The 27,675-nt window shown below is 40.8% G+C and overlaps 1 protein-coding gene across 1 annotated transcript in view; it reads right to left on the bottom strand.

Annotated features, from left to right (window-relative positions):
* The window catches only part of LOC130690290 (homeobox protein homothorax-like), a 73,120-nt gene that overhangs the window by 25,082 nt on the left and 20,363 nt on the right, over positions 1–27,675 (bottom strand). Inside the window, exons 7-8 of the mRNA XM_057513298.2 lie at positions 24,970–25,111; positions 5,295–5,348 (exon numbers count right to left, since the gene is read on the bottom strand). Coding sequence (XP_057369281.1) covers positions 5,295–5,348; positions 24,970–25,111 — 196 coding nt within the window. The remainder of the gene's footprint in view (positions 1–5,294; positions 5,349–24,969; positions 25,112–27,675) is intronic.

Raw genomic sequence — 27,675 nt, 5'->3', positions numbered from 1 at the left:
AAAATCTTATAAGATGGCGCTTCAAAAAAAAAAAAAAAAAAAAAAGGGAGAAGAGACGGATAGATGCGATAGTAAGTAGGAAAAAAAAAAAAAAAAAGAACCGGCGGTTTTTTTTTCCCGTAGTGGGGTTCTTCGCAAAAGGCCTCCCGCTGCGTCTTGTGCTTATAACACGAACCTACGTGTGTTGTGTGATGCGACTTTTTTTTTTTTTTTTTTTTTTTTTTTGCCCTCCCCTCTACTCTGTGACTGGTACTCATCTAGGCCCCCGTCTACCTCCCCCCATCTAACGTTCCATCAAATACATCATCTTTAAAAAGTCATCATTTTCCTTATATATTTTTCTTTTTTTTTTTTTTTTTTTTTGAAATGAAAATAGTCAAAATGAAAAATGGGATTGCGCGTTTAGAAAAAGAAAATTTGCGAGAATTTCGTCTCCATTTTTTTTTTTGTTTGTCGTCAAAGGAAATTTCACAAGCCATTTGGCCGTGATGGAAACGAGGGACTTCTTCTAACGAGACGATTGTACATACAGCCGTTTCATTTCTTAACGCTCTTTTTTCTTCTTCTTCTTCTTCTTCTTCTTTTACACGTACGCCGAGGGAAGAAGAAAAAAAAAAAAATATGACAGCCGTTGATTAAAGTATCGCTGCGTGTGTCTAGCTTCACTAGCTGCTAGCTGTGTCTCGCCTGACAGCGAAATATGTAGGCTGCATAAGATATACACACACACACACAGCGCCGCCCCGCCGCTGTATTATTATTAGACTTATGGACCGCAGCGCAAAAAGGGGGGAAGGTGCGTTCAGGGAAAATGAAATCAAAGCCCGTCAGCCATCGATGGATTTTCGAATTCCACCTCCGATTGATGATTTCTTTTGTTTTCGATGAGAAACAACAACAACAAAAAAAAAGAAGGGACAATTCATTTGCTCAGCTCGTCAAGCACTCGACAGATTCGCTCCCCGTCAATCACGTCCCTGCCCATTCTGCGTCCTGCTTTTGTTTTGCATTCGCTGTTACAGACAGCTCCAGTTAACTATTTGACGTAACGGCCAATCGTCTCATTGCGGTTCGTTTTTTTTTTTTATATCATTTTTTTTTTGTAACTCCTTCAAAAGAATATGGGAAAAGGGCGGTAAATCAAACGCGCCCACTAACACGAAAATAAAATTTAAAAAAAAAAAAAACCTTTTTTGAATTGGCTTTTTCGTCTACGAGTCGTACAATGGAGCTCGTTAAGAGTTGAACATCGAACGCGGCTATTCACAAGCCAGGTGCGTCAGCTGGCCCTAAAGCCCCAGAATCGGTAACTCGTAGCAGCAAAAAAGCAAAAGAAAAAGAAGAGCCAAATGAATCGGAACAACATTTTTAGTTGAGGATAGGCCGAAAGCAACTCGTCTGAAACGAGAGGGTGAAAGGCAACAAAAAAAAATGCCATTGCCGTGTGAACTACCGAAAAGAGGAACCAGAAAAAAAAAAAAAAAAGAAATGAAGGGGCGACACGCTACACCACAAGATGATGGCCGTTCTCTTTTTTTTTGGCGTGGGCACAGAAGAGGAAGAAGCCGTAAAGGCATATCATCAGTCGGCATTCTTGACCGACCGTGACTTCTTTTTCTCCAACAGCTGAGAGTTCGTTTTCATTTCAAAAAAAAAAAAAAAAGGGGCCTCCTACAACACACGCGTCCCTTTGAAATCCCGAACGAAAATGGCAGACAGAGAGAGCCCCTCAATTTTCAAATGGGAGCTCAACATATACGTACATATACATAAGAGTTTCGTAGAAGAGATGGGTACCGTCGTACGATGTGCGGCGTTCGGAATCACCGACAAAGGAGAAAAGAGCAAGACAAAAAAAAAAAAAAAGAAAAAAAAAAGGAGCAGCAGGAGCTGTACGAGCCCCGCCGCACAGCGTCCCCCCACAGTCAAAGAAGATTGGAAAGAGCTTTTTTTTTTTTTTTTTTTCGTTCTTTCATTATTATATAAAATTCCTTACGCCGATGAAAAACAAATGGCGCACGCACACGCATATTTTCACCCCCACCCGTTTTTTTTTTTTTTTTTGTAATAATGCGACCTTGTTTTGTTTTTTTTCTTTTCGGCCCGTTCACCACGAAGGCATCGGGGGGGTTGAACGTACATAGTATTTAATACGATTACACGCAAGAAGAAGAATTCAAAAATGGGAGCCAGAAACATCAACGTTTCACGTCCGATGATAACGGGAAAAAAACAAAACACACACAGGCAGAAATGACAAGAATGTTTTTTTTTTTGCTTGATTCCTCGAAAGAAATGCCATTCGAAACAAATCAATTGTTATTCCATCAATTTGGTATTCCACTTGCCACATTCTCACAAAAGATTTCCAAAAAAAAAAAAAAAATAAAGAGAAATATTTCAAAGAAGAAGAAGGCCAGGAAATGGCATCGCTATCAAGAAATTGAGGGGACCTTCATCGTGATCGTTGGCTCGCTTTCTTGACACAATACAGTGACACGAAACACGCATGCTTATGCGCACTCTGCTCACGCAGTTATCTAATATTTCTCCACCCTCCCCCCCGCCCGCCCGCCCGCCCTCTCTCTTAGGATCGGGACGAACGACGAAAAGTGCCGATGGCACACAAGGAGTTTTTGTTATTTATATTCCTTTGAAAGGAGTCATGATAGGCCGCCGCCGTCATGGCACAAAGCGAAACCAACAAGAAAAATATCATAGATGTACATTACAATATTTCTTTCTTATTTTCTTCACGAAAAAAAAAAAAAAAAAGATGATGCGATGCACCGACACGCCGACGGATCCCTGTGTCTTTTATTCAACCCCCTTTTTTTTTTTTTTCTTTTTTTTTTTTTTTTTTTTTTGGCTTAGCCCGTCTCTTACTAATGTACAGAAAAAGAGTCAAGTCACACAGCGCGAGATACGTGTTAAAGGGGGGCCGCATAGTCCCGCGCATTTCATTACCGGCCGCTGCGGAGTACAACGGAGCGCACGCACATCGAGAAGAAGAAAAAGAAAAAGAAAATCTTCACGAGAAACTACGTGTGTGGGTGTGAGAAAAGAGGCAGGGGTGCTTTATGATGTTAGATAATGGCTATTTGAAATGCAACGTGCAACGTCCCCTTTTTTTTTTTTTTTCTTTCGTTTGGACGACCCGCTCTTGTAGGGATTCCCTCCGTGAACACCTTTGTAAAATTCCCGCTCTGCATTTGATTTTCATATTCATTTTCAGATGGGGGGAAAAAGAAAAAAGTGGGGGGGGGGGAGTTGAATAATCTAACCAGGTGTTTTTTTTTTTGTTTTTTTTTTTTAATATTTTGAGCGGACTGTTTAACCTGCTGTACGCACCGACATACAAAAAGAGCAGCACCGAGAATGGGGAAACCGGGGGTCCCTGTCTTCGCATCAAATCACAACGTCGTATCCCTTTGCGTTGTTTCAAAAATTATTCCCCCCCACCCCCCATTTTTTTTTTTTTTTAATAAATACAATACATTACGTTCTATAGATAAAACATAACCGTCACCAACGTTTATTGTTATGATTCTCCCCCCTGTTTTTTTTTTTTTTTTTTTTTTTTTAGCACCGAGCCCCCTCATTTTTATTCCCGCTATTCAAATCGTGGAATAAAAATTTAAAAAAATACACATCATCATCAGAAAAGAGGGGGGGATGTGTACACGACTATCTGCTACTCTCCATCGTTTCGCTGTGAGAAGGGGGGGGGGGAGGGAGAGACGATCAAGAATATTCCGCACTGATGATTTCACTAGCATCTGGTTTTTAAAGCAGATCAGCATCAAAAACACATTTCGGGGCAGATAAAAGCAGGGAAGTAACGCGGATATGTTTTTTTTTTTTTCAAAATTGCTGTGTCAACTCGGAATATTGTTTCTGTCTACGTGGCCGGTGTGTAGGTAACGCGTCATAAACAAATACACGAGCCGTTTTCTTTTATTATTAGTGGGGATTTTTAAAGGCCCGGGAACAGCCATTTACTTCCGCTATCACTACCGATATCTATTTAAAGAGCTGATGGCTATTGATTCTCGTCGAACAATCATCTAATTCTTTTTTTTTTCATCCAAAAACAAAAAAAAAAATGGCCAATGATTTTGATTTTTTTTTTCCCTGTACCATTTTCGATCTATTTGATTAAGGCCCGATGAATGCCCAGACGTCGCCGGAGGTTGTTCTTTTTTTTTTTTGTATTCTCCTTGGGAATGAAGCGTTTCAACTCTACAATCATCCCAGCATCTCTTTTCTTTTTTTTTCTTTTTGGAGTTGAAAAGAAAAGAAAACAATTGCTGAGCGCACAAACCGGTTGATGCAAAGCGAACGAAGTTTATAAAAATAAAAGAGAGAGAGGGAAGGCACAAAGTGCTTTGTTTGCTATGCTTTAATTATATAACGAGACACCTCAGCGGGGCGAAGGCAAAATGCGTCACAGTGCTCGCTCGGAAATGAATTCAATGACCGTCGTCCCTTCTTCTTATTTCAGTGTGTTTCTCTTTTCACCTTCATTGCAAAGACACAAAAAAGAAAAATAGTCCCGAAAAAAAAAAAAAAAAAAAAAAAAAAAAAAGAATAATGAACTTAGCGGTTCCGCCAAGTTTGTTTTCAAATTTCTAACCCACTACCCTTTTAAATTTTTTGAATAAAATGTCTAAAACAAGAGGCCCACCAGCGGAGTCATTGAAGGGGACTCGTGAAGAATATCGGGAAGCTTTTCGAAAGCTCCCCCCCCCCCCCAAAAAAAAAGCAAAACAAAACAAAAGATAGCTGGGGGTCTATGTCTTTTTCCTACGATAAAAAAAAACAAAAACAAAAAATTAAAACAAAAATTGTTTTTTTTTTTTTTTCCCTATCCCTCTCGGCCTGTCTTGTCTATTCTTTTATCAACGTCAACGACGGTTTATTAGAGGTGTGTACGCGTGTAAAGGGGAGGGCACCGAGGGGGGAGGGGTATTACGACAAGAACAACAACTGATGAGTGTGTCTTGGCGGCGCCGTGACATCAAGCGAGCCGAATCTGACGGGCTGGTGGGCAAAAAAAAAAAAAAAAAAAAAAAAAAAAAAAATGAAGAAGAAAAATAGAAAGAAAGAAAAAAACAAAAGTTTGGAGCGCTTGAGATTACGAGTCATACCACGCGGAGAAATTTCAAAATTTGTTTGTTTTCGTTTGCGGTTTCAAAAATTTTAGAAACGACAACTGCACAGTAGATCAGCTGCTTCTCGCGATAGGAAGAGCAATAAAGAAAAAATAATAAGAAAAAACAATTGGCTCTTACCTGAGTAGCATCGCGTCCGTTCTTCCCGTCTCGTCCACTGGTTCCACTGTTTGCCTGTCAGATAGAAAAAGAAAAAAGAAAAACATTTGTTTAGAAAACGATCGCAAGTTCTAGAGGCTATTTTAAAATCCTTAAATAAAATCAGCTCCTCTTTTGTTTCGTGGCAGTCGAACAAAAAATCAGTAGAAAAAGAAAGGGAAAAAAAACAAAAGGCTTTCGATCATTGACCAAACATCAAAACTCAAACGCTTTTAAACTATAAAAAAAATGTTTTCTTTTTTTCTTAAAGTAAAGCGACGCTCTTCTTCATCTCTATTTACGTAATTTGAATCTGCGTTACGAGTGCAGGCACCGTCACATTCCAAAGTCGGTATCAATCAGGTTTTTTTTTTTTTTTCAAAATTTTTATTTTGTAAAAAGAAAAAAAAAAGGGGAAAAAGAAAAAAAAAAGAAGTTTATTTGCATTTAAGAAAAAAAAGAAAGAAAGAAAGAAAAACAGGAACGACGAGAAAATGAAATAAGGTGCGCGCTGGCGGATATGCACATACGCTGGCCGTTTGTAGCAGGACTTTTGCTCCCCTGCAGGGTTGCCTGACTTGATTTATGTCCCAGGTGCTTTTATTTCTTTTCTTTAGCGGCTCCTTCGCTCTCTCTCTCTCAGGTACAAAAGAAGAAAAAAAAAAAAGGCGAGATACTAGAGGGCAAGGGGAAAAAGAAAAAAAAAAAAAAAAAAACGAAGGAGAGAAGAAAAGATTAAAAAGAAAACCCAACAGCCATGGCAAAGTATTAAAAGCAAAAAAAAGTAGGGAAAAATAGAGAAGAGAGAGAGAGAAACTTCAGAGTCGGCCATCGCTGCGGATGGCCCTGACGCAACCAATGGCCGATCACGATGGGCGTGGCTTCCGTCACGTGTGCGTGTGTGTATGTGTGTGTGGATAGAAGAAAACACGATGAAGCTCCCCCGCCCGCGCGCTTGCGGGCCTTAACACACACACACACACACGCATCCGCAGAATAAAAGAGGGACACACACACAAGAGTCCCGCGCGCGTCCATCAATATGTACATATATGTAAGATACATAAACAGAGGCGTCGCTTCTTCAACTTCACACCAGAAAATGTCAGAAAAAATGGCCAAATTTCAATCAAGACCCCCTTTTTCTCTTTCTTTTTTTTTCTTTTTTTTTTTCTCAACTTCTCCATTTTTTTTTTTTTGTTGTTTGTTGTTGTTCCCTTCTCCTATTTATATTCGTATAGAGTAGCGCGGTAGTGTTGCATACATATACATATATATATATATATATATATCATCGCTACGGGCCCGACCGACGCCCGCCCACTTTTCTCAAATCCTTCGTTCATCACAAGAGTCTCAGATGATGTCTTTCGGTCCCTTTGGCTTGCGCCAAGGACGTGCGCACTCACAGACAATTAGTCACTCTCAATTAGTGCAGAGATTGGCTTTTGCCAGCCAACACAAATACGTTGCATACGGCCAGTCCCCATTCAAATAAATCAACCATTTCCCTAACACACACACACACACACACACATTTCTTTTTCGGAAATATATAATTATAGTAACGGTCAAGTCTTTTGATGGATGATCGTAGAAAGAAAAAAAAAAGAAATCGATTTTTATTTGGGAAAGAAAAATAAGAGCGAGCAATGGTTGACAGCTGCTCTTCAAAAAGAATAGCGGAAATATAAGGGTCCCCCTTTTTTTTCTTTTTCTTTCTAAAGAAAAAAAAAAAAAAAGGTGTGTGTGTGTTTGGTGTGACTGTATCACGTGGTATGCGCTCTGTACCTCGCAAACACATTGGATACATAGAGGCGGCACATCCGGGCCAATTGGTGACACACACTAAACAATACACGAGGCGAGAACAAGCGACACGCTGCACGCACACCTTTTTCTTTTTTTTTCTTTTTTTTGCTCTGTTCGTATCTATGCCCCCATCAAACATTTCGCTCCCTACACCACCTACCACACACACACACACACCGTTCCAAATTCATGTTTTAAAATGCAAAGCGCATCTGCGAAATGCCGTTTGCCACCAAGAACAAAAACGAAAGAGTTTCCAATTGAAACGAGAGGGGGGTTGCAATCATTTGATAGGCGATGATAAATCGCCACGCCCAATATGCCTCCATAAAAAAAAAAAACATGCGTTTCCTACCGTTATGAAAATCGTGTTTTAATCATAAAAAAAGAAAATGAAAATATCGAATGTATCCGTGTGTTATTGATGAAAAGCGGATTTCGAAAGAATAGAATCAGATACGTAAATAGATAGATAGACCTACATAAGGGGTGGTGTATATTTTACGGGCATCGCACATGCCATCGACCGGTTCGTGTAACACACCGAGAAAAAGAAGAGGAAGAAAAAAAAAAAAAAAACGCGCGTGCTATAACAGGGTGGGGTTATGTCATAGTAAAAAAAAATAAAATAAAATAAAATGGGAGTGGGGTGGGTGTCACCGGAGCCACACTTCCTTGAATATGTATGTATATATATGTATATACGTGTGCAAAGGAACCCCCCCCCCCTACACAAAAAAATGAAAGTAAATGGGCTACACATTGTCATTCATTCGTGACAATCAACGGACCCGCCATAGCCCACCCTACCCCCCCCCCCCTTTACTCGTTCAGAAACATTTTCGTATCTGCCAGCACGGACACAATAAGGCGGAGATAGCCGACACACAAAGGTGTCGATGATAATACAAATTCGAAATAAAAAAAAATGAAAACAGACAACACACATACAAAAAATGTAAGAGGGAAATCGAAAAGAATTCCGAGTACTACAACAGGTTTCAAATTACCCGTAGCAGCCGATATATCGTTCGAAAAACAGCTGCACCCTCTGTCCTCCTCTATCTGCCATCGTCTTCTTTTTTTTTTTTTTTTTTTTTTTTTTAATATCGTCCTAAAATGATTATAGGTTATATATTTATATAGACACACAGACGTGTGTGTATGTATAGAGAAAGAGAGAGAGAGAGAGAGAGAGAGAGACAGGGGCTACCGGAGGAAGAGCTCGGGCTATTTATTAGATGTATAGGATGTTACTATTATGTATCATAAATCCCATCAGGAGGTTGGGAGGGGATCAGGACAGGATGCGTAACAAATGCACACGTGCTGATGCAGCCAATTGCCACCGGATTGGGCTCCCCCCCCCTTCCCTCGCTCTTCGAATACCGCGAAAAAAAAAAAAAATCAAATCAAATCAAAATTCTCGAAACGCATGAATCGCATTCATCTGTCATCTAAAATATACTTTCAGCGTGTTAGCCTCCGTGAAAAATAAATGTCGCCATTCTTGATCATCGCAAACCTGATTTTGTCCAAACTCTTGCTCATTCGTCTACCGTTATTTCCATTATCGAACTATTTTTCCATCTTTCGAATAATTTTTCTTCCATCTTTTTTTTTTTTTTTTGTTTCAAAGGGCAAAAAATAATTGGACGTTTTCTGGTAAATGCAAATTTTGTTTTCCACTCCGTCATTATGCAAACAAAAACATTTGGGCTACAACCGAATAGATTTCACGACGGATGGCAGTCGCATGTGTGTAGAGGGGGGGGGGGGGACTTATCGAAGAGAGACACACACACACACACACACAGACGCGTTGGCAACAGACACACAACTTTTGCTCGATGCACTGGAACTGTGTCGACCGCTAATGAATTTGAAACCAGCAAAAGGCTAAATAGGAAACCATATATTAAAAAAAAAAAAAAAAAAAAAAAAAAAAAAAAAAAAAAAGAGAGAGACTTCATCTGCATTTAGATGAAATGTACGTGTTTCACTACGCCACCCTCACACAACGGTAGCAGTTGCCTTGTGCAGCCTATAAAACTTGAAATCTATTCCATTCTTCTTTTTCTGCTATCTCATTCCCCTCGCTTTAGTTTTTCTTTTTGCAGTTGTGCCTTACTCACTCGCCGGCGTAAGTAATTAATTAGTGCCAGTTTTAACACGTTGCCTCGTGTCGCAGAGTACGCGACTGAATCCCGAAAAGTCCGTTCGTGTTTTTTTTTTTTGTTTTTTTTTTCTCCTTTCGCTTCGACACAAAAAAAGGAAATAAAATGAAATGAAAAAGAAATTGAAGGAAAAAGAAAAACGAACGAAGAGGGGGGAAAAGAAAAAGAACATGGCGGGCTGCATCAACATTCCTGAATAAATCAACTTTTGTGCCAGCATCTCAGCACAACAGCGCGTTGCTGCATGTGTGTGCCGAGCTGCCTTTCACGTCAATTGAAGATGCACCCATCACATTACGTATGCAGCCGCATTACCCGGGCCTTGCTTTTGCTTCTACTATTCTACTATATACAGTATATATATATTTTTGTTTCTTTTCCTCTTTCTCTCTCTTTTCTTTCTGGCGTAGCCTTGCCAGTCCCGTTTTCCAGTCTCCCCTCGCTATTCGCATTCCTCCTTGAAAAAATATTGCACGGATTTATTCAAATACGCGAGGCGAGAAGAACGCAAGAAGCTATTGCCCAGCAACGGGCTCCCAGTTTTTCGTTTTTTTTTTTTTTTGCTTTTTTTTCTCTTGTTTAGAAGAAAAAAAGAAAAAGGGATTTCATAAATGTAAAAGCTTAAAATAAACAATAATAAGAAAACTCGGCAAGATGATGAAGAAAAATAAGAATAAACACGAAACGCATCTTACGTCACCGTTCCAGTTCGAATTCATCACGATCGCTATCGTTATAGTCATAAATTTAACAGTTCAATTCCCAAAATAAAATCAAACTCTTGTCTGTCGGTAAATAACCAAATGCCATTTCGTGTTCATTTTTGTTTTCTCCCCATTTTCTTCTAATTCAAGATTTGACGCATATCTGTTTTGCATACCCCAAACGGCATGCAAAAGACAAGCCAAATTTCAGCTTCAATAAAAAGAAAAAAAAAAAAGAAACCCAACGAGAAATGCAATGCGATAGAAATAAAAAATAAAAAAAAAGGAGGGACCGGACGAACGGGGGACCGCAATGTTTTTAGAGGGGGGAAAGCCAAAGGATAAGACTTGTATCTCTTATGTCTAATCCCTCCCTCTAGGTCCCTACGCGAGCGCTATCTGCGTCCACTAATGAGACGGGCTACGCTCATCCCGTGAGGGAGAGAGAGAGAGAGAGAGAGAGGGAGATCAAAGATCTCTCCTTTACTTCGGCTGATGCTTCCACATCTATATAGAAAAACGGTATGGAAGAGGGGGGGGGGGGGTCTACAGGACCCCGAAATGTCCAGTCCCGGAGTCCAGCGAGACTCATCCATCTTCGGTGTCCCGAGCTATATAGATGCCCTGGACACACACACACACACACACTCACACACGCGCTCGTGTTCTCTCCAACACACACACATAGGGTTAGAGACACGCGTCCCCCTCTTTTCGCTCTCCTTCAAATGGGCAACATTGGCAATGGGTGGGACTTGGGAGCTAGACATCGATCGTACACACAGCTCTTGTCCTTTATTTTCCCTCTTCTTTATCTATGAAAATATAAATAGTAGATGTAATGTATATTGTACGAGCTTCGGGTCATAAGGGGGATGCCATAGACTCAGTAACCTATATCTGGGGGGGGGGGGGGGGGGGGGGGGGGGGCTCTGTGTGTGTGTGTGTGTAAGCAAAACAGAAAAAAAATAAAATAAAAATGAGGTACACACACGAGTTTGGGCTATCGTTTCGAAATGAGTTAAGAAAAAAATAAATAAATAAATAAAAAAAAATGGATAAAACTATTGGCAATGTCGTATATACAGAACGTGTTTGGTAACTGGTGGAAAACAAAAAAGTCGCAAGCTGGACGCTACGGGATACGGGCAAACACACAAGTGTTAAATCAATGTCACTGGGGGATGGGTTCTGTTACCCAATTGCCTCCGCACGTCCTCCCAATAGCCTTTCGTAGCTTGATCCACCTTCTTCCAACCCCACGTTTTCAAAACTTTATATTCTCCCTTTCTCTTCTCTATTTTTTTTTTTTTTTTCTTTCTTAAATGGCCGGCACCTCCCACATGAATTGCTCTTTCCACACTGGCCAGTCGTGCGTGATTCAACAACTACATTCCCAAAAAAACAAATTCTATTTAAAAAAAAAAAAAAAAAAAAAAAAAGGCTTCCCAATTCAAATAAAAATCAAGCTTCTCCTCTTCCCTCCGTACAAACTCTAAACATATTCAAAGTTAATAGAAATTCAATTCCAAAGTCAAACGAGCCAAAAAGAAAAGGTCTGCCGGTATATAGCGTGCCGGGCAAACGTTGCCGCTTTTCCTTTTTTTTTTTTTTTTTTTTACGGACGTGAAAAGGACGTCTGAAGGAGTCGGCAAGAGACGAGTGAAAGTCATTGAGACTAGTCGTAAAAAAAAACAAAAAAAAACAAAAAAAACATGGAGAAAATGTTGGTAGCGCGGGCCGTGCATCATCCAAATTGAACGGCTGTAGTTGACGCATGCACTTGCTTCCTATATATTATAGATATCTCTCTCGCTCTCGCTCTCTCTCTCTCTTAGCTATATAGGATCCCACGTTTATATGGATAGTTGTTATTAAGTACAAAGAATAAGGCCAGCAAAAGAGAAGGTCTCTGTCCAAAAGTACCGACCATTTCCGCAACGTCCGTCCATTTCAGAACGGCCAGAAAAATGCCCTCCACGTCTGATGGTTCTCTCCTATTTCCTTTCGGACAATCAGAAAGAAAAAAAAACAAAAAAAAAAACATGCCTCTTTTTCAGTTTTTTTGCTACAGCTGCTGAACCCTATATCCTTTTCAACTAGCCATTTATTTTCTTTTTTTATTTTTACGATACGATTATGATTATTCTGATGGCTTGTTATTTGAATCGATGATCAGTTTTCTATGAGCTGTTTACCAACCGTCGAGAAGAAGAAGTCGATGGTGAAAAAGGAGAGAGAAAGAAAAAGGAAAACGAGTCTATTATAATACACACATTTTGTGTGTGTGTGTGTGTGTGTTTGGGTGGGTGGGTTCATGCAACGGCCTGTTTGACTGTTTCCCTGATGGCCCCCGCGTCGTCGCGAACGAGCGTTTAACGACGCCGGGATTTGCCGCTTTTCTTGTACTGGGGGGTGGTGACGTGAGGATCAATGGCTTCCCTATTCTTTTGATTTTTCGTATTTAAAAAGCAAATCCTTTTTTTTTTTTTTTTTTAAACAAAAATAAACCTGCGTGATTTAAATCATTCACTCGTTTTTGGCCAAATTGATTATCGAAAACATCTTTTGAAATCAACAAAAGAGAAAGAAAAAAAAATGTACGGCTTTGGACGCAATCGATCGGCGTTGAACTAGGATGGAAAAATAAAAAGGAACATTTTTATGTTGAATATAAACAAATATATACGCTACACATCAGACAAGAGTTTCTTGTTGGCATCTCTCTTGTCATCTCATTTCTCTTCATTTTTTTTTCTTTCTCTCTCTTTCTGAACGACACGAAGCCAAGAGAGAGAGAGAGAGAGAGAGGGGGGGAAACAAAAAGAGCTTTGCCTTCGTGTTCCTCCAGAGAGGGAATTTACCATCGAGAGGGAAAAAAAAAAAAAAAGAAGCAAATGGGTATGTATAGGATATATATAAGTCTATATATATATATGTGAGTATGTGTGTGTTTTTCTTGTGCAATTTCCCTTTTTTTTTTTTTCTATTCTAAAAGCTAAAAAAAAAAAAAAAAGGATCCAGAGAGACCAAGTCCGGAGCAATGGCAATCTGTCTACTGTCACAGGGCTCATGCAACCGTCTCCATTTTCTCTGTCTTGTATACCATTATAAGCCCAAAGCCCCCCACCATCTCCTTCCAACCGACGAAGTAGAAAGGGAGGAAGAAAAAAAAAAAAAAAAAAAAGGCCCATCAATTCTCTTTCTCTTTGCAATGTATTTCTACTTGACTTATTCCTTTTTGTGTGTGTGTGTGTGTGTGTGCCTCCCCCAACATCCCCACCGCCCGCACGTTACAGCTGATATATAAGAACCTTCCCTCCTTAGACACAAACGTCGTTACACACATTGAAAAAGAATACAAGAAAAATGACTTAAGACTTGATACAGATCCTTAAAAAACATTTTCTTTTTTCTCTCTCGGGGTCTTTTCAAAGTGGGTAAAAATGTTTGAAGAATCAGCAAGAGCAAGCCGTGCCACTCTTTCCTAACTTTGTCTGTGTGTGTTGTATTTTTAGATCGAGAGGCGCGCACGTTAGAAAAGAGACACAAGGGCAAAAACACAAAAGAGTTCTCCTTTTCATTTCCGCTTTCCTAACGTTCTCTCTCTCTCTTTCTCTTTTAAAACTCGCAAGGGGAAGACGATGCATTCCCTTTTTTTTTTTTTCTTTTTAACTCAAAGATTTATTTTCGACTATTTTCATTTGGGATATAGCCCCACATTTTCACGGCCTTCCAGAATGAAGATGTTGAGGGATAAATAGGGAAAGGAAGAAGAAAAAAAAAAAAAAAAAGTTTCATCTCCGGTCTCGTTTTCGTTCAAAAAAAAAAAGAAAGAAAAAAAAAAAGAAGAAGAAGAAGAGTCCCATTTCTACCGAGAGAGGAAATGGATGTTTGCATCGCGTATCTATATGACCTCTGACAGTTGCTGTAATATCGATCTCGGTTACATCCTGATGCTAGTCGTTGATATTACACGTATGTTCGCGTATAGAAAAATAAAAAATGGAAACGTCATTTTCGTTCGAAAAAAAAAAAGAAAAGAAAAGAAAGAAGATTCGCATCGCTCGACAAAGAAAACGAATTTTTTTGTGTGTGTGTGTGTGTGCGCGCTTCGATCCAATTTCCTCCAGTGAGATGATGAATCATTCGTTACAGACACACACGTAACGACAGAAACTTGTGTGTCTCTTTTAATTTCCGGAAGGGAAAATTAAAAAAGAAAATGCACATGAAATGAGAAAAATAAAAAGCACGACAAAAGAATGTTCGAAAAGAAAGAAGAAAAAAAAAAGAAAAAAGACAAGAGTTCAAGAGGCCTGGCATTTAAAAGCTCGAAAGAGTGCGACCCCCATCGGCGAGGTTGCACATGATCTGACCCCGGCGACGTCGGTGCTCTTGGGCGTACATCAACTCCTCCTCACCCACCCATTCACATGGCAATCCTATCGACGCAATTTTTTCTTTTTTTTTTTGTTTTTTTTTTTTGTGTGTTTCCTCACATTCTCCACACGTTGACTCTTTCTTTTTATTTCTTCTTGTCGTCTCCATGTTTCTCATACCAAGTTTGAAAGGAGGGGGAAGGAGGCGGACAGACACGGATATTTCATTTTGAAACTCGCTTCAATCTCCTTCTTCTTCTTCTTCTTCTTCTATGGGTACAATTTACGCACACACGCAGTGACTAGTAGACTTATTTTCTTTGTGTGTGCGTGTGTGTGTGTGTGTGTGTGTGAACACGACTCACCCTCCCTCCCCCCTTCTTTCCCTGTCACCCAATGACTGACATGCACTGATGTTTCTACAAATGAGATTCCTCCCCCCTCTCTCTCTCTCTCCCTCTCTCGTAGTCGGAAAAGCTCTTTATTCCGTAATCCGTAATGTTACTGTTTGTGCTGTTTTTTGTTTTTTTGTTTAACATCCATCAAGGGAAGAAGGGAGGGTACATTAGAACTCAAAATGCATAGAGTCAATCCGCTAGGATACCCTCGAAATAAAAATAAAAATAAAAAAAAACAGACCCGCCATTTATTTTCAACAAAAATAAAAAGAGAAACTCCTCGCTATTGTATCGATCGTGAAAATTGTACAGGTCGACGCTCCAATCAGCAACCGTGCTTTCCTCTCCCCCCCCCCTCTATTCTTCCCCATACCACGACTCTTCATTGCCTATGAAAAAAAAAAAAAAAAAGGATGGCGTGTGTGTGTGTGTGTGTGTGTGCGCGCGTCCGGCGCAGTTAAAAGCTGTCGATCAACGCGCATCCGCGCCGAGTTGAACGCACACACGAGCAAAGAACGCGCCATACGTCACCCATCAAACGCTGTTGGACGTAACACCATCGGAGCTCCTCTCCTATCAACACACAACAACAAAAGAAAAAATGTGCGCAGGATCGCAGCGCCCAAGCAAAACGATTCGTCCACCACCGAACCAACCCCAAATCAGCTGCTTTTCAGGATAAAAAAAAAACAAAAAAACTTGTAATTATAACGGCACGTCTTTGAAAAAAAAAAAAAAAAAAATTGCGAAGATGCGTCTACACACGACCGTCATTCAAAATGGACAGATTTCGCTCAAAAGCAAAAACTTTTGTGTGTGCGTCCCTCCATCAATGGCCGTCCAATGATGAGGACTTTTTTTTTTTTACATCGTCAAACTCTTTTTTTTTTTTTTAATCTTTTTATTTTCAACTTTTTTATTTCTTATTAGTCCCGAAGCAGCAGCTACGCGCCATCCGGACTTGACGTTGACAAATGACCACTAGCTTTCCTCTCCCCCCCCCCTTCTCTTACTACCCTTTAAGACTAGGATATCCTCTCGTTCGTTCCTTTTTTTTTCCTATATAAACCCGAGAGAGAGAGAGAGAGAGAGAAAGGGGGACAGAAAAAAAAAAAAAATGTTTTCTATGCAACTCTTTTTTTTCGTGTGTTTTCGGCTTCTTCTGATGTGTATGCGTAACCCCCTTGATAGCCATTAACAGCAGCACGAGAAGGTTACGATATTGGGTAGAGAGGGTCGTCGTCTTCTTCTCTTTTTTTTTTTTTTTTCAAGAAAACTTGTAAGGAATACATCACTCTTGATGGATTTCGATACACACACACACACACGGCCTTTTTTGGGGGAAACGCACGGCGCGAGCGCTGCACCAATCAAAACATCTGGCAAGCGCTCACGACATTGGACAATCTTCTCCTTTTATATTCCGAAGAGAGAAGAAAATTCCTGTCGATTTTTCGTTTTTTTTTTTCTTTCCCCTATTCGAAAGAGTCCCACACACACACACACACATACACGTGAATGTTAAAAATAAAATTTAAAAAAAAAGAAAAAAAAAAAAAGAAAGAAAAAGGTTTTCATCGAGCGTTCTATATGGGCGTAAAAAACAACGGAAATTTGGCTAATTTGAGGGTTGAAGGAAATGGAAGGTTACTCTCCCATGAGCTCTCATCATCGTCGTCGCTAGTCGAAAGAAGCAAGAAAAGAAAAGAGTGTCTACCCCCGTCGCAAGTTCGTTCCTTGGCTCTTTGCGGTTTCGGCCGTGCCATGCCGCACGACTTTGCTCCATCTCCTCCCCCTTCACCTCAGCAAAAAAATAAAAAATAAAATAAAAAATAAAAAACCACAACACCACCGCACACACAACTACCTCCTTATTTAACTCGGCCCCCCTCTCTTCACCATCCACACACACACACACACACACACATACACACAAAATATCGTTCGCTTTTCTCTTTCTCTCCATTTTTTTAACGACGCGGCACCAAACGAGCGGCAACGTTTGCTAGACTGCTTGGCGTCGTGCTCGCCCATCGTACCCCCGGCCCGAAAGGAAATATTTTGGAAGTAACCAACAGCTCGGGACAGGTGTGAGCTGTCGATCGGTTGGCACACGCAACCGGCAAACAAAACAAGACCACCAAAAATAATAAAAAGAAAAAGAGTTCCCAATGAGAGAGAGAGAAAAAAAAAAAAACCTTCAAAAGAAGGGGGAAATTATCAAAGAAAAGACGATCGAGTTTGTTTTTTTTTTTTTTTTTTTTTTGTTTTTTTAGGAAAAAGACGATGGGGGGAATCACCGCAAACGGCATGTCACGGTTCAGCCGAGCGTGCATCTCTCATGTGGTAGCCGGGAGGAAGGCCCCTTCCAACACAGCCCTAGTTCGTCCATCGGAAACGCATTTTCAACTTCCTCTTGTATTTTTCTTTTTCTTTTTTTTTTTTTTTTATATTTGATTTCTTTCGGCTTGGCTATCGTCTTTTTTTTTTTTTTTCCTTCATCAAATTTCTCTTCTTTTTTTGCGGGACTGCGCTGGCGCGAGCTTCATCTGTCCACCCCGCGTTGCGTGTTTTTCCCTTCGTGGCCTGCGTGAATTATTGATTTCGGGAATACTGGTGTAGGCCACACACACAAACAGTCTCATTACAAAGCGTCTTGAAAAAAAAAACGGGAGGATGCTAATCGCTACACACACACACACACACGGGTGGTCATTGTTGGCGCTTTTCCTATTTCGATTTTCTTCTCCTGATTTGTTGATAGTTTATCTTGGCGTGACCGGAAAAAAAAAAATACGAACCCAGCCCTACATTTAAAAAATAAAAAAAAAAAAAAAAAAAAAAAAACGCTATTGTACTGCAATGCCCCCGATTCATTTTCGGAACCAATTCAGCAATTTTCTTTCTTCAAAATCTCCCGAGTTTTTTGTTTTTTTCGTTCGTTTCTTTCGAATCCCGCCCGGTCAGCTCCCATATATACGTGTATCTTCCATCTCTTATCAATAGGGAAAAACAAATCCCTTTCGAAAAAGAAAAAGAAAGGGGTACATAGACGCGCACAAGTCCTTGATTGCTTTTTTTTTTCTTCTTTCTTCTTTCTTCTTTCGTTTTTTTTTTTTTTTTTTTTTTTTTTTTTGATTTGGGAACGCTTCTTCGCCAGTGGCTATTGGCTCCAAACTCGCAGCATTCAGACGGAGGAAACAACAGATTTATGCGCAGACACTACCAGCATCGCAGCAACAACAATCTAACGCTGTTATTTTCTCCATCCCAACCAATCAGCCGTTTCTTTTTCGTGTTCATTTTTCTCTTTTCTTTTCTTTTTTTCTTTTTTTCCAATATATATATATATATTTTTTTCCCGTTTGGTCTTGTCTATATCCCCCCCCCCCTTCCATTTCTATTTCTCGTTTCATATATCAAAACAATACGTTCCAGGAGAGCTCCGCCCAGGTTGTCAGAAAAGGAATCCCACCAATCGATATGCCCTTCATTAAATATCTTTTCCCCAAAATTTTATTTTGTGTTGTGTTGTTCGTTCGAAAAGCGATTGAAACACGACGATTGCATCGGTTCCATTGCCACCTACGATGATGACGTGGTGTCAATAGACCTTGGAAGACGGGATCGTGTGACTCTCCAAACTTTTTTCAAAAGAGACACACACACACACACAGAGAAAGAGAGAAAAAGACGGCCAGCCAATAAAAGAGAGAGAGAGAGAGACAGTGTGTAAGCGATCAGATTGTTACGTCGTAGACACTAAAAAAAGAAATGGCTGCTTTTGGCTGTTGCGGTGCTTGTGGGGCTATTATTACGAAACGGTCGGGAGTGAGAGAATAGTTATGGTTTTCTACATTTCGGTGGTTGGTATAAAGTCGAAGAAGAATTCGAGAATCAAACGTAAAAAAGAAACGGGCAAAATTAAAAAAAAAAAAAAAAAAAAAAAAAACGGATGATGAACGAAAAGAAGTGGAAGAAAAAAGGAAAAAAAAACAAAAAAACTCGACTCTGTTAGACGTTGTTGTTTTGTTTCTTTTTCCTACGTGTGTGCGCGCTGTTTAAGACCGTGAGTGGCCGTGGGCGATGAGGCCTTCGTTCCTTCTAAAAAAGCTCTTCGCCAGTCAGCTCGATGAGAGACCCTGGCAATTATAATATTTCAAGCCAAACAACTCTCACAGCAACAACATCAACAATAGTCACAAACTAACGAACGGAAAAGAAAGAGAGAAAAAGAAAAAAAAAAAAAAAAATGGGTATTCGTTAAGATGGAGAAGGCCGACCAACGAGAAGAGGAAATTACATTTCTCACCACCAAAAAAAAAAAAAAATAATAATAATCATTCCTAACCTGATTGCAACGTGAGTCACACAACAATCAATTCTTCTTCTTACCGCAATGCCTTTCTTTCAAAAAAAAAAATAAATAAATAAATAAACAATTCCAAAACATTCGATTTTCAAACACGGGTCATCTTTTTTTTTTTTTTTTTCACGCGATTCCGAACGATTTTCAAAAAACGAAAACGACACGGGCTATTATTCAATCACACATTGTGATGTTGGTTTTTTTTTTTTTTTTTCCAAACCCGCATGAGTTCAAAGACAACGGGACCAAAAATGGAGAGAAAAAAAAATAAAGAAGATGGGTAAAGATACCAGGTAGTTCGGTAGGTAAAAAGAAGAAAAGGAGGTTTTCCCTCTTGTGTTGCATATCAATAAGATAGTAGTATATATATATATATATATAACTCCCCTTGTATAAGAACTCTATAGGAAACGGGCCAGACTTGAAGCCGCCAGCAAACAACCTCTTTTCTCTCTTTTTTTTTTTTTTTTCTGAGGAGGAGGAGGGTTGTTGTTGTTGTTTTCATCCCCTCCTCAACGGTTATTGTCGAGGAGTAGATCGAGTGTGGGATTTCCTTGACGTTCTCTACCTGGAACCGTGTGTGTGTGTGTGTTGTGTGTGAGCGAAGTGCCTTGCTTGTATATACCTGGACTCGCTATATCTGCCCATAGATCGCCACATATTACAAACGTCTAGTGTTCCTTTTCCTTTTTTTTCATGGGATAGGCAGAATGTTCAGGGGGGGAGGAATATATATACGAACGTCGTAACATAGGAAATAGAAGATATGCAAGAGGGATGAAAAAGACTGTTATCTGGGCCTCTTTCTTTTCAAACTGCTGTCCTTGTTTTGTTTTATTTTTCTTTATTTAGAAACATTTATTTTCGATTTTTACTGTAGGCCAAAAGAAAAAAAGAAAAATGTTTTAGTGCAGAACTTGACTGGAAACTGGGAACATTTTTTTTTTTTTTTTTTTGAATCAAAGCTCCCGCCAAAGGTTGGCCCAAACTGATTGAATGGACTGTCTTTGCCCTGACAAGTCACCAACAGCTGCAGAAACTCGAGAGTTTAGTCCATTTCCTCTAACGCCCTTTCAAAACCAAGAAGAAAAAAAAACAAACAAGCGTCCTCCTCTTCCTTCAATCAGCTTTTTTTTTTTTTTTTTCGCAAGTAAAAACAAATGTTCGTGCGGGCAACGCCGAGGAAATCCCAACAACAACACCCCGCAACTTGTACAACAGCGTTCTCATTATGATGATGATGATATTCGATGTGATTTTATAGACGAGATATCAGCTGGCTAGCACGATTTCTGGGTCAGTGCCAGTTCTTTTTTGTGTGTCTCTCTCTCTCTCTCTCTCTTTTGGAAGAAGATTGTGAAGAGAGAGAGAGAGAGAGATAGACGAAAAAAAAAAAAAAAAAAAAGGGAAGGAAAGGAAAGAGAGAAATGAGAGAGAGGTCGTTACTTCCAGGCAGTTTGGCCAGACTTTTCTACTAAGAGCTATACGGTTACGATGGGTTCGGGCAAAAGCGAAAAACTTGCAAAGCGTCGAGGGAGAAAAAGAAAAAGAAGGGCATCGACGTCGTCGTCGTCGTAGGGGCGCCCGTGCGATTTACGAGCGTCTCGACAACACGAGGGGAAATAAGACGAACGACGTTCCCGAGTTAAGCACAGAGCAAATTCCCAATCTTCCGTGATTGAATTCGCAAACGAAAGCCAAAAACGGACGGGATTCTTTTCAAACACATTTTCAAAAAAGAAAAAGAAAAAAGAAAACAAAACAAAATAAACTGGTCCGTATCGTTTCGCTCGTTACAATAAATGGCGGCCAGTGATGACTACTGAAGTCGAGTTATAGTCTACATCCTCGGTCGTTTTGACGAAGATCTGCTTTTTTTTTTTTATTTTTTCTTGTGAGCTGTGCGGTGGCTATGACGATTGTTTTTAGAATGATCTACAAGTCCGCTGTGTTTATTTTTACAGAGACGAAAAAAAAAAGGGGGGGGGGGAAAGGAGGGCGACAATTGACGGCCATGAATGTTGGCGGTTGCGGAAGTAGCTGATAAACCCGACATCTTTTTTTTTTTTTTTTTAAACGTCCCCCCCCCCTTTTTTTTAAAGCCACCATCTTGTCAACCCATCCGTACAAAACTCATTGCTCTTTGTATTCTTCTTCACTGCATCCGACTTTTTTTTTTTTTTTTTTAAAGCCAAACCCGAAAACAAACACGGAACGACAGCCGGCATCTCCCACAAGAAACAAGAGCGGGGGGGCCCTACGGACTAGGCCGGGAGGTTGGTGTGGGAAGACAAAAACATGAGAGACTTTCGAGTTGATGAATGAGCTGTAAATGGACGGCTCCCCCCTCAAACACAGAAAGAAAAAAAAAAGAAGTAAATGTAGCAGCGATTGGTGTGTACGCCAGTTTGGGGCTGTCTGCGCCTGGGCAAAGTATAGAAAATTACCGCATAGGTGGCTTGATTTGCTGACGGTTTCTGTCACTTACCGCAGGCAACTCCCCCCCGTACCTCCATGTCATCAATGACAAGGAAGACGGCCGCATTAGCCAAACCCACACAAACAATAACATGTGCTGTCCGATAGGCAAAACGCTCCTTGTAAAAAGCTAATCGAATAACAAATCGGTCGACTTGTTTCCTTCTTCTTCTTTTTTTTTTCTTTTTACTGGACAAAAAAAAAAAATAAAGAAAAAAAAAAAAAATCCCACAGAGCGTTTGGTTTCAAGCGTCTTCTACTTGGCTTGAAATGTGTCTTTTTTTTTTTTTTGTCTACAACGTCCGAAGAAAACCCTGACTTTGAAGACTTTAGAAGCGAAATGCGATAGCGTTGTGACATTAGTGCCTTACATAAGACCTCGGCCTGCAGGCCCTCCCCCCCCCGTCTGTTTCGCAGCCATAACATTCTGATATTTGAAATGCATTCGAGGAATTTCAGGTTTTTTTTTTTTTTTTTGACTTGGGAGAGGGAGGGAGGAAAGAAAGAAAGAAAAAAGTGTGTGAAATTCAATGCGTCTCAAAAGGCAGATGAGATGCAAAGCGTCGGCGACGAAGAGTATGTGTTTCACATTTCGTGTTCGTCAATAGTGGGCATAGATTTCCATTACGTGCGTTTTCCATGAAAAACGCGCGTACATTTAAAAACATCAACAGACTAGACAAACATTCAAATCGCCATTAATGCATTTTGCGTAATCTAGCCAAACCCCGTTTTAACTTTCAGCATTTTCTGCGAACTGGTTCGACGTCCAATTCAAATTGCCTCTCAACAAAACAAGAAAAAAAAAAAAAAAGGAAATAGAAGGAAATATTTTCATTAAAAAACAAAACAAAAAGCAAAGTCGACAAGAAAATGCTGTGGCTATAGAGGACGAAAGACGAGCAGAGCAAAAACCACAAGCCAAATAAACAAAGTCTGGCCTCTGCCGAGAGACGTATATATACATATATATATACACACACACACATCTACGTCCTCGTACATAGGCAAGAGAGAGAGAGAGAGTGTACAAGAATAACCCATCAAGTTTGGCGGTTGCGTGTGTGTATAGGGGAGAGAGAATATGAAGGTCTACTACTTTGCCACTCTTCGTTGCGGTCCATCCGACGTCGCTCTTCTGAAAAACAGGGACTAGAGCGTTCGCTGCTGCCCGTTCACACATGGCGAACGCATGAAAGAGAAAAAAAAAAAAAAAAAAAAAAAAAAGAAAAAGGTCCCTTCTATTTTTCCATGTGCCTGGCCCTTTTCCTTATAACTTTGGTTTTGCTAGACGTTGGAAGAATGAGAGAGAGAGAGAGAACTTTGTGTTTTCCTCTTTCGGGTTTTCTCTCCCCTTCTTCCCCGAAAAACGAGTCAAATTTAAAGCCAAAAATGGAGGGGGGGATATAAGGAGGCTGTGAAACGAAGAGACTTGCTAGAGAGAGAGAGAGAGAAAATGAAAACTTTACGCTCCAGAAAGTCTCGCAGCGTCGCTAGGAGGGAACGACCTGGGGTTGGCCCGTCTCTTATTCTAAATTTAACACTCGTGTACACACACACACACACACACACACACACGCGCAGACATACAACAGATAGGCGGGTTCTTCTTCTTCCTGGAAGTCGCATTTTTTTTTTTTTTTCACAGGAGAAGTCCGGCCAGCCAAAAAGGATGTCGACAAAAAAAAAAAAAAGGGAGAAAAGAAATCAACATTTAAAAGAAGAGGAAACACGTAGACCTTCAATTTAATGAACTTGGACCCATATGCAAGAAAAGAAAAACAAAAAGATTGGATCAATCGCTTCGATGTTGAGAAATAGGCCAATGATCTACGGCAACAATCAAATCAAAAGAAAAATCATCCAAAAATATTGACGCGCCTTTGAAGTTGTTGTTGTACGCGTCAAGCATCTTCTCGAAGAGGTACCACAACAAACAAACTACGGGACTATTGTCGCCCCGCAATATTTTGTGAGTGTCACCCTCCATCGTATAACCCCCCCCCCCCCGTTAAGTACTTGAGAAGTATAAAACTACTACCAGTAGTACTTTACCACCCCAAAATCCTTCTTTTCACACACACACACACACAAATATAAATAATACGACAACAAATGGCGGGATTTTCAAAAAAAAAAATAAATATAAATATTTTGAGCCTCTTGAACTTGTCCCCTTGTCTCTTTTAGTTTCAAATGCAAAAAAAAAAAAAAAAAAAAAAAAAAAAGGAAATTCTTTTTTTTTTTTTTTTAAGTTATGTGTGGGGGAGGACGAGAGCACTTAACCCGATGGATTGACGTAATTCGTTCTCCTTAGCCACCCCTCGCAATTCTTCCCCCCCCCCCACCCGTCCCGCATACACAACAAACTCCACCCTAGACATGTAACATGCATGGCATTTTTTTTTTTTTCACCAACCGTACACGACAATCGCATCAACTCCAGTACCCCATTTCGCTGACCCTCGAACCCCCCCCCCCCCAAAAAAAAAAAAAGACACAACAGCTCGAAAAAAAAAAAAATCAAATAAAATTCTATCGATATACAATTCATCAATGGTTTGTGTTGGTACTCTTCTTTTTTTTTGTTACACTCTAGTGGCAGGCCAGCACAAATCGCGTTAGCACCGGTGAGAGAGAGAGAGGAACTCCCGTCACCCATTGAATGCATTAGGACCGCTGATGCGCGTTACTAGGTTACCGCTTTTTATTTTATTGTCTGACGTCGAAGAGCGCACTAACGTAATCATCGCCCCCCCCCCCGCACCATCGACCGGCTATTTCCTTTTTTACGGTAAAAAAAAAAAAAAAATAAAAAATAAAAGAACGCAACGGGATTTTTTTTTTTTTTTCGTGAAACGGCTTAATAGTTCGGAAGAAAGAGAGAAAAAAAACCTGATAAAGACGGCCGATCAGTCGATTACTCTTTGACAGCGATCATCTCCGACTGGGAAACCGACCGATAAGGGCACACACAGAGTCGGCAATCAATTGTTTTCCTCTATTATTATGTTTTTGTGTGTGTGTGTTGGGATATGATTGTTCAACTCAAATCAGATTGCGCGGAATATGACGGGGGGAAAAAAAAATAATGGCCGTCATCAAAAAGAGAGAAAGAAATAAAAAAAAGAAAAAAGAAAAGAAAAAAAAGAAAAAGATATGCCTCCATTCATTTCGACATCGTTATGCCCGTGAGGAGGTGGAGTATCCAATCGGCCACACACAACAACAAAAAGAGGAGCCAACGAAACAAAGGAAAAAGCGAGGAACCAATTGTTGATGGGTTCGTGGCTTTGCGTCATTTAAGTGTAAATGGTGGTGGTGGTGGTGTGCCTACCTGCTTCGCTGACGTTGTCGACGCTCTGCTGAGAGAGGGGCGGGGCGGCGCTCAACGGTCCGGGAGTGCCTCCGACAGAGCCGGGTGACCGCGTGTCGTCATTACCAGGTCCTGAATACGACAGTGACGACGAAGGAGGACGCTGTTTGAAAAAGAAAAAGAATTTTTAGTTTTTAAAATAAAAAACTTGTTACACACACAGACACACACACACACAAAAGCTAAAGGCAAATAACAATATGGCGGACACGGTGTTGACGCTTCCGACCGGAAGACATTTTAGCTGTCCACATTTTCTCATTCGAGTCTTCGCTTTTTCAAGCATGAAAATAAAAAAAGAGAGAAGCGATCAAAGAGATGATGATGACCATTGCGAGTTTATGGACTCGTATAATATCTTATACGGTAGGCATATACTGCACTATTTACTGTGCCTATTAAATTTATGTGTTTTGAAAAAGAAATCTACACACACACACACACACACACACACACAGATAAAAAGGGAGAGAGAGAGCCCGTTCAACCCATTTCTGGCAGTGTGTAAGGCTCATCAATGCAAATTGAATCCGGATATCTGTCCTAGTGACTTGTTTTTCCTTCATTCGATTTGAATAACGCGCTCCACACACACACACACACACATAGAAATACATTTACAAACGAATGAGGAGGGAGAGACACACAAGTCTATAATAATACCAATTCTCTCTCTCTCGGTGTCCTTTCAACAACAGCACACCCCCCCCCCCCCCCCAAAAAAAAAAAACCCGATCAAAGCCGAGGCACACGTCTGTGTGCAAGAGGGTGAAATAATAAATACAGAAGCTTCTTCTTCTTCTTGTTCCGGCCTACACACAATCAGTCGATAGGAAATTGGAGACGAAGCACAAGACGCGTGTGTGCCTCTCTCTTCTTTTCTTTCTTTTTTTTTTTGTCATCTTCGTAATTTTTTTTTTTTTCTAAAAAAACCCACTACCCGGGAGAGAGAGAGAGAGAGAGAGAGAGAGTTGCTCTGCGTGTGTGTGTGTGTGTGTGTTTAGTGTGTATATTCTTAGAACCCTTGTTTACATCAGTTGCGCGGATCTTGGGCGCCCCCTATGACTCTTTGTCATCATCCCGCACGCACATATAGACAAAAACACGCGCACAGTGGGGTTGACCATCCTCTTGTTGTGCATAAACAACAGGCGGGAGAAAACGCAAAAACAAAAGGCAATCGGCTGAAAAGCTCTTTCCCGCAGAGATTTCACCCCTTTACATACACACACACACACACACTCGTCTGCTCGACTAAAAGGAGGATGGTAAATAGGAGGGGTTGAAAATTGCCAGTAAAGAACTAGAGGGTAGCTTTTCTTTCGTGTGCGGGTTGGGGGGGAGGGTGGCTGCTCTTTTGAAAGCCCAGTGTGTTCCAGGAGCACAGAAAAGCAACGCCGATTACGAGCAGATGGGACAGGCGGATTTGACACACACACAAAGTCCCGATTACTTCCGCCACGTTGCACACCACTTCCCTTTCCCCTCCCTCTTCATCTTCTTAGTCCCTCTATTACACCTCAGCTTCATTCTCTCTCTCCCCCTCCCCTCCCCCCCCCCGCCCGGCTAGCGCCATACCCTCTGATCGGACACTGTTGATTTATCCAGTGCCATGCCGCCGAGACATCCATCCATCAGACAAGTTCTCTCCACTGGCACAGCGTCGTGGGGCCTGGAATTTCACCAATCGATATAACCTTCCGAAAATGGGAACCTATAAAAACCAGGAGGCGGGGGGGGGGGGTGACGGGCAAACTGAGCGCGCGCATATACAAAACCCAGAGTCCCGCGCGATGAATAATCGATGGCTGAAAAAAAAAAAGAAGTCTCTCCCCTCTTCTTCTTCCTCACTGGAACCAGCACCCTTCAAAAAGCTCTCTCTCTCTCTCTCTCTCTTCTTTTTTTGGGGGCCTTAACTCGATTGTACGCCATTGAAAAGAGGAGCAACTCCGGGCCCATCCTTTTCTTTTTTCTTTTTCCTTGTCTCTCCTATATAGCCTCGATCTAATCAACGGATTGCTTTTCAGGGACCGATGGCAGCCAAATGGACGAGAGTCCCTTCTCTCTCTCTCTCACTCGTTTTTTTTTTCTAGACTCCCAACGTCGTTCAAATAACGGAGGTAGGGTCCACCCAACTATCTAAGACTTTTTTTTTTTTTTTTTTTCAAAAAGGTTAGATGTTTGGCCTTGTTCTTTGCTACTGCCGGCCCGGCCCCCCCCCTCCCGAAAAAAACATGTCCGAGTTCAAAACGGAACGAGGGAGGGTGATGTGTGCCAAGCGTGAGTTGGATATGCTGGTCACAGTTGGGGGAAAATTAGACGAGAACCAGGGGCCAGCTTAAGACTTCCTTAACGCGTCCTATGCGCTCCTCCTCCTTTTTTTTTCTGCTACCAATTTCTCTCGCCCCTTTTTACGAACGAATCAAATCAAGGGGTCATTAGTCGTGACCAAGTCACGATTGCTAAGAGGGATGGGGGGGGGGGGGGGAGAGAGAGAGAGAGAGAAACTGGAGAAGAGACAGAAACTGTAAGGAAACGGAATCCCCAATCTGGAGGGCCCGCTGGCAAACTCATCGTCGTACCTCACTCCCCATTGATTGACATCTCGCATTTTTTTTTCTTTTTTTTTTCAGAAAAAAAAATCCACTGATATTGACTTTTGACATC

The sequence above is a fragment of the Daphnia carinata genome, chromosome 6 (assembly GCF_022539665.2).
Source record: "Daphnia carinata strain CSIRO-1 chromosome 6, CSIRO_AGI_Dcar_HiC_V3, whole genome shotgun sequence".
In the NCBI taxonomy this organism is placed as follows: domain Eukaryota; kingdom Metazoa; phylum Arthropoda; class Branchiopoda; order Diplostraca; family Daphniidae; genus Daphnia; species Daphnia carinata.
The sequence above is the reverse complement of the archived record's forward strand: the minus strand, read 5'-3'. Positions and strand labels throughout refer to the sequence as shown.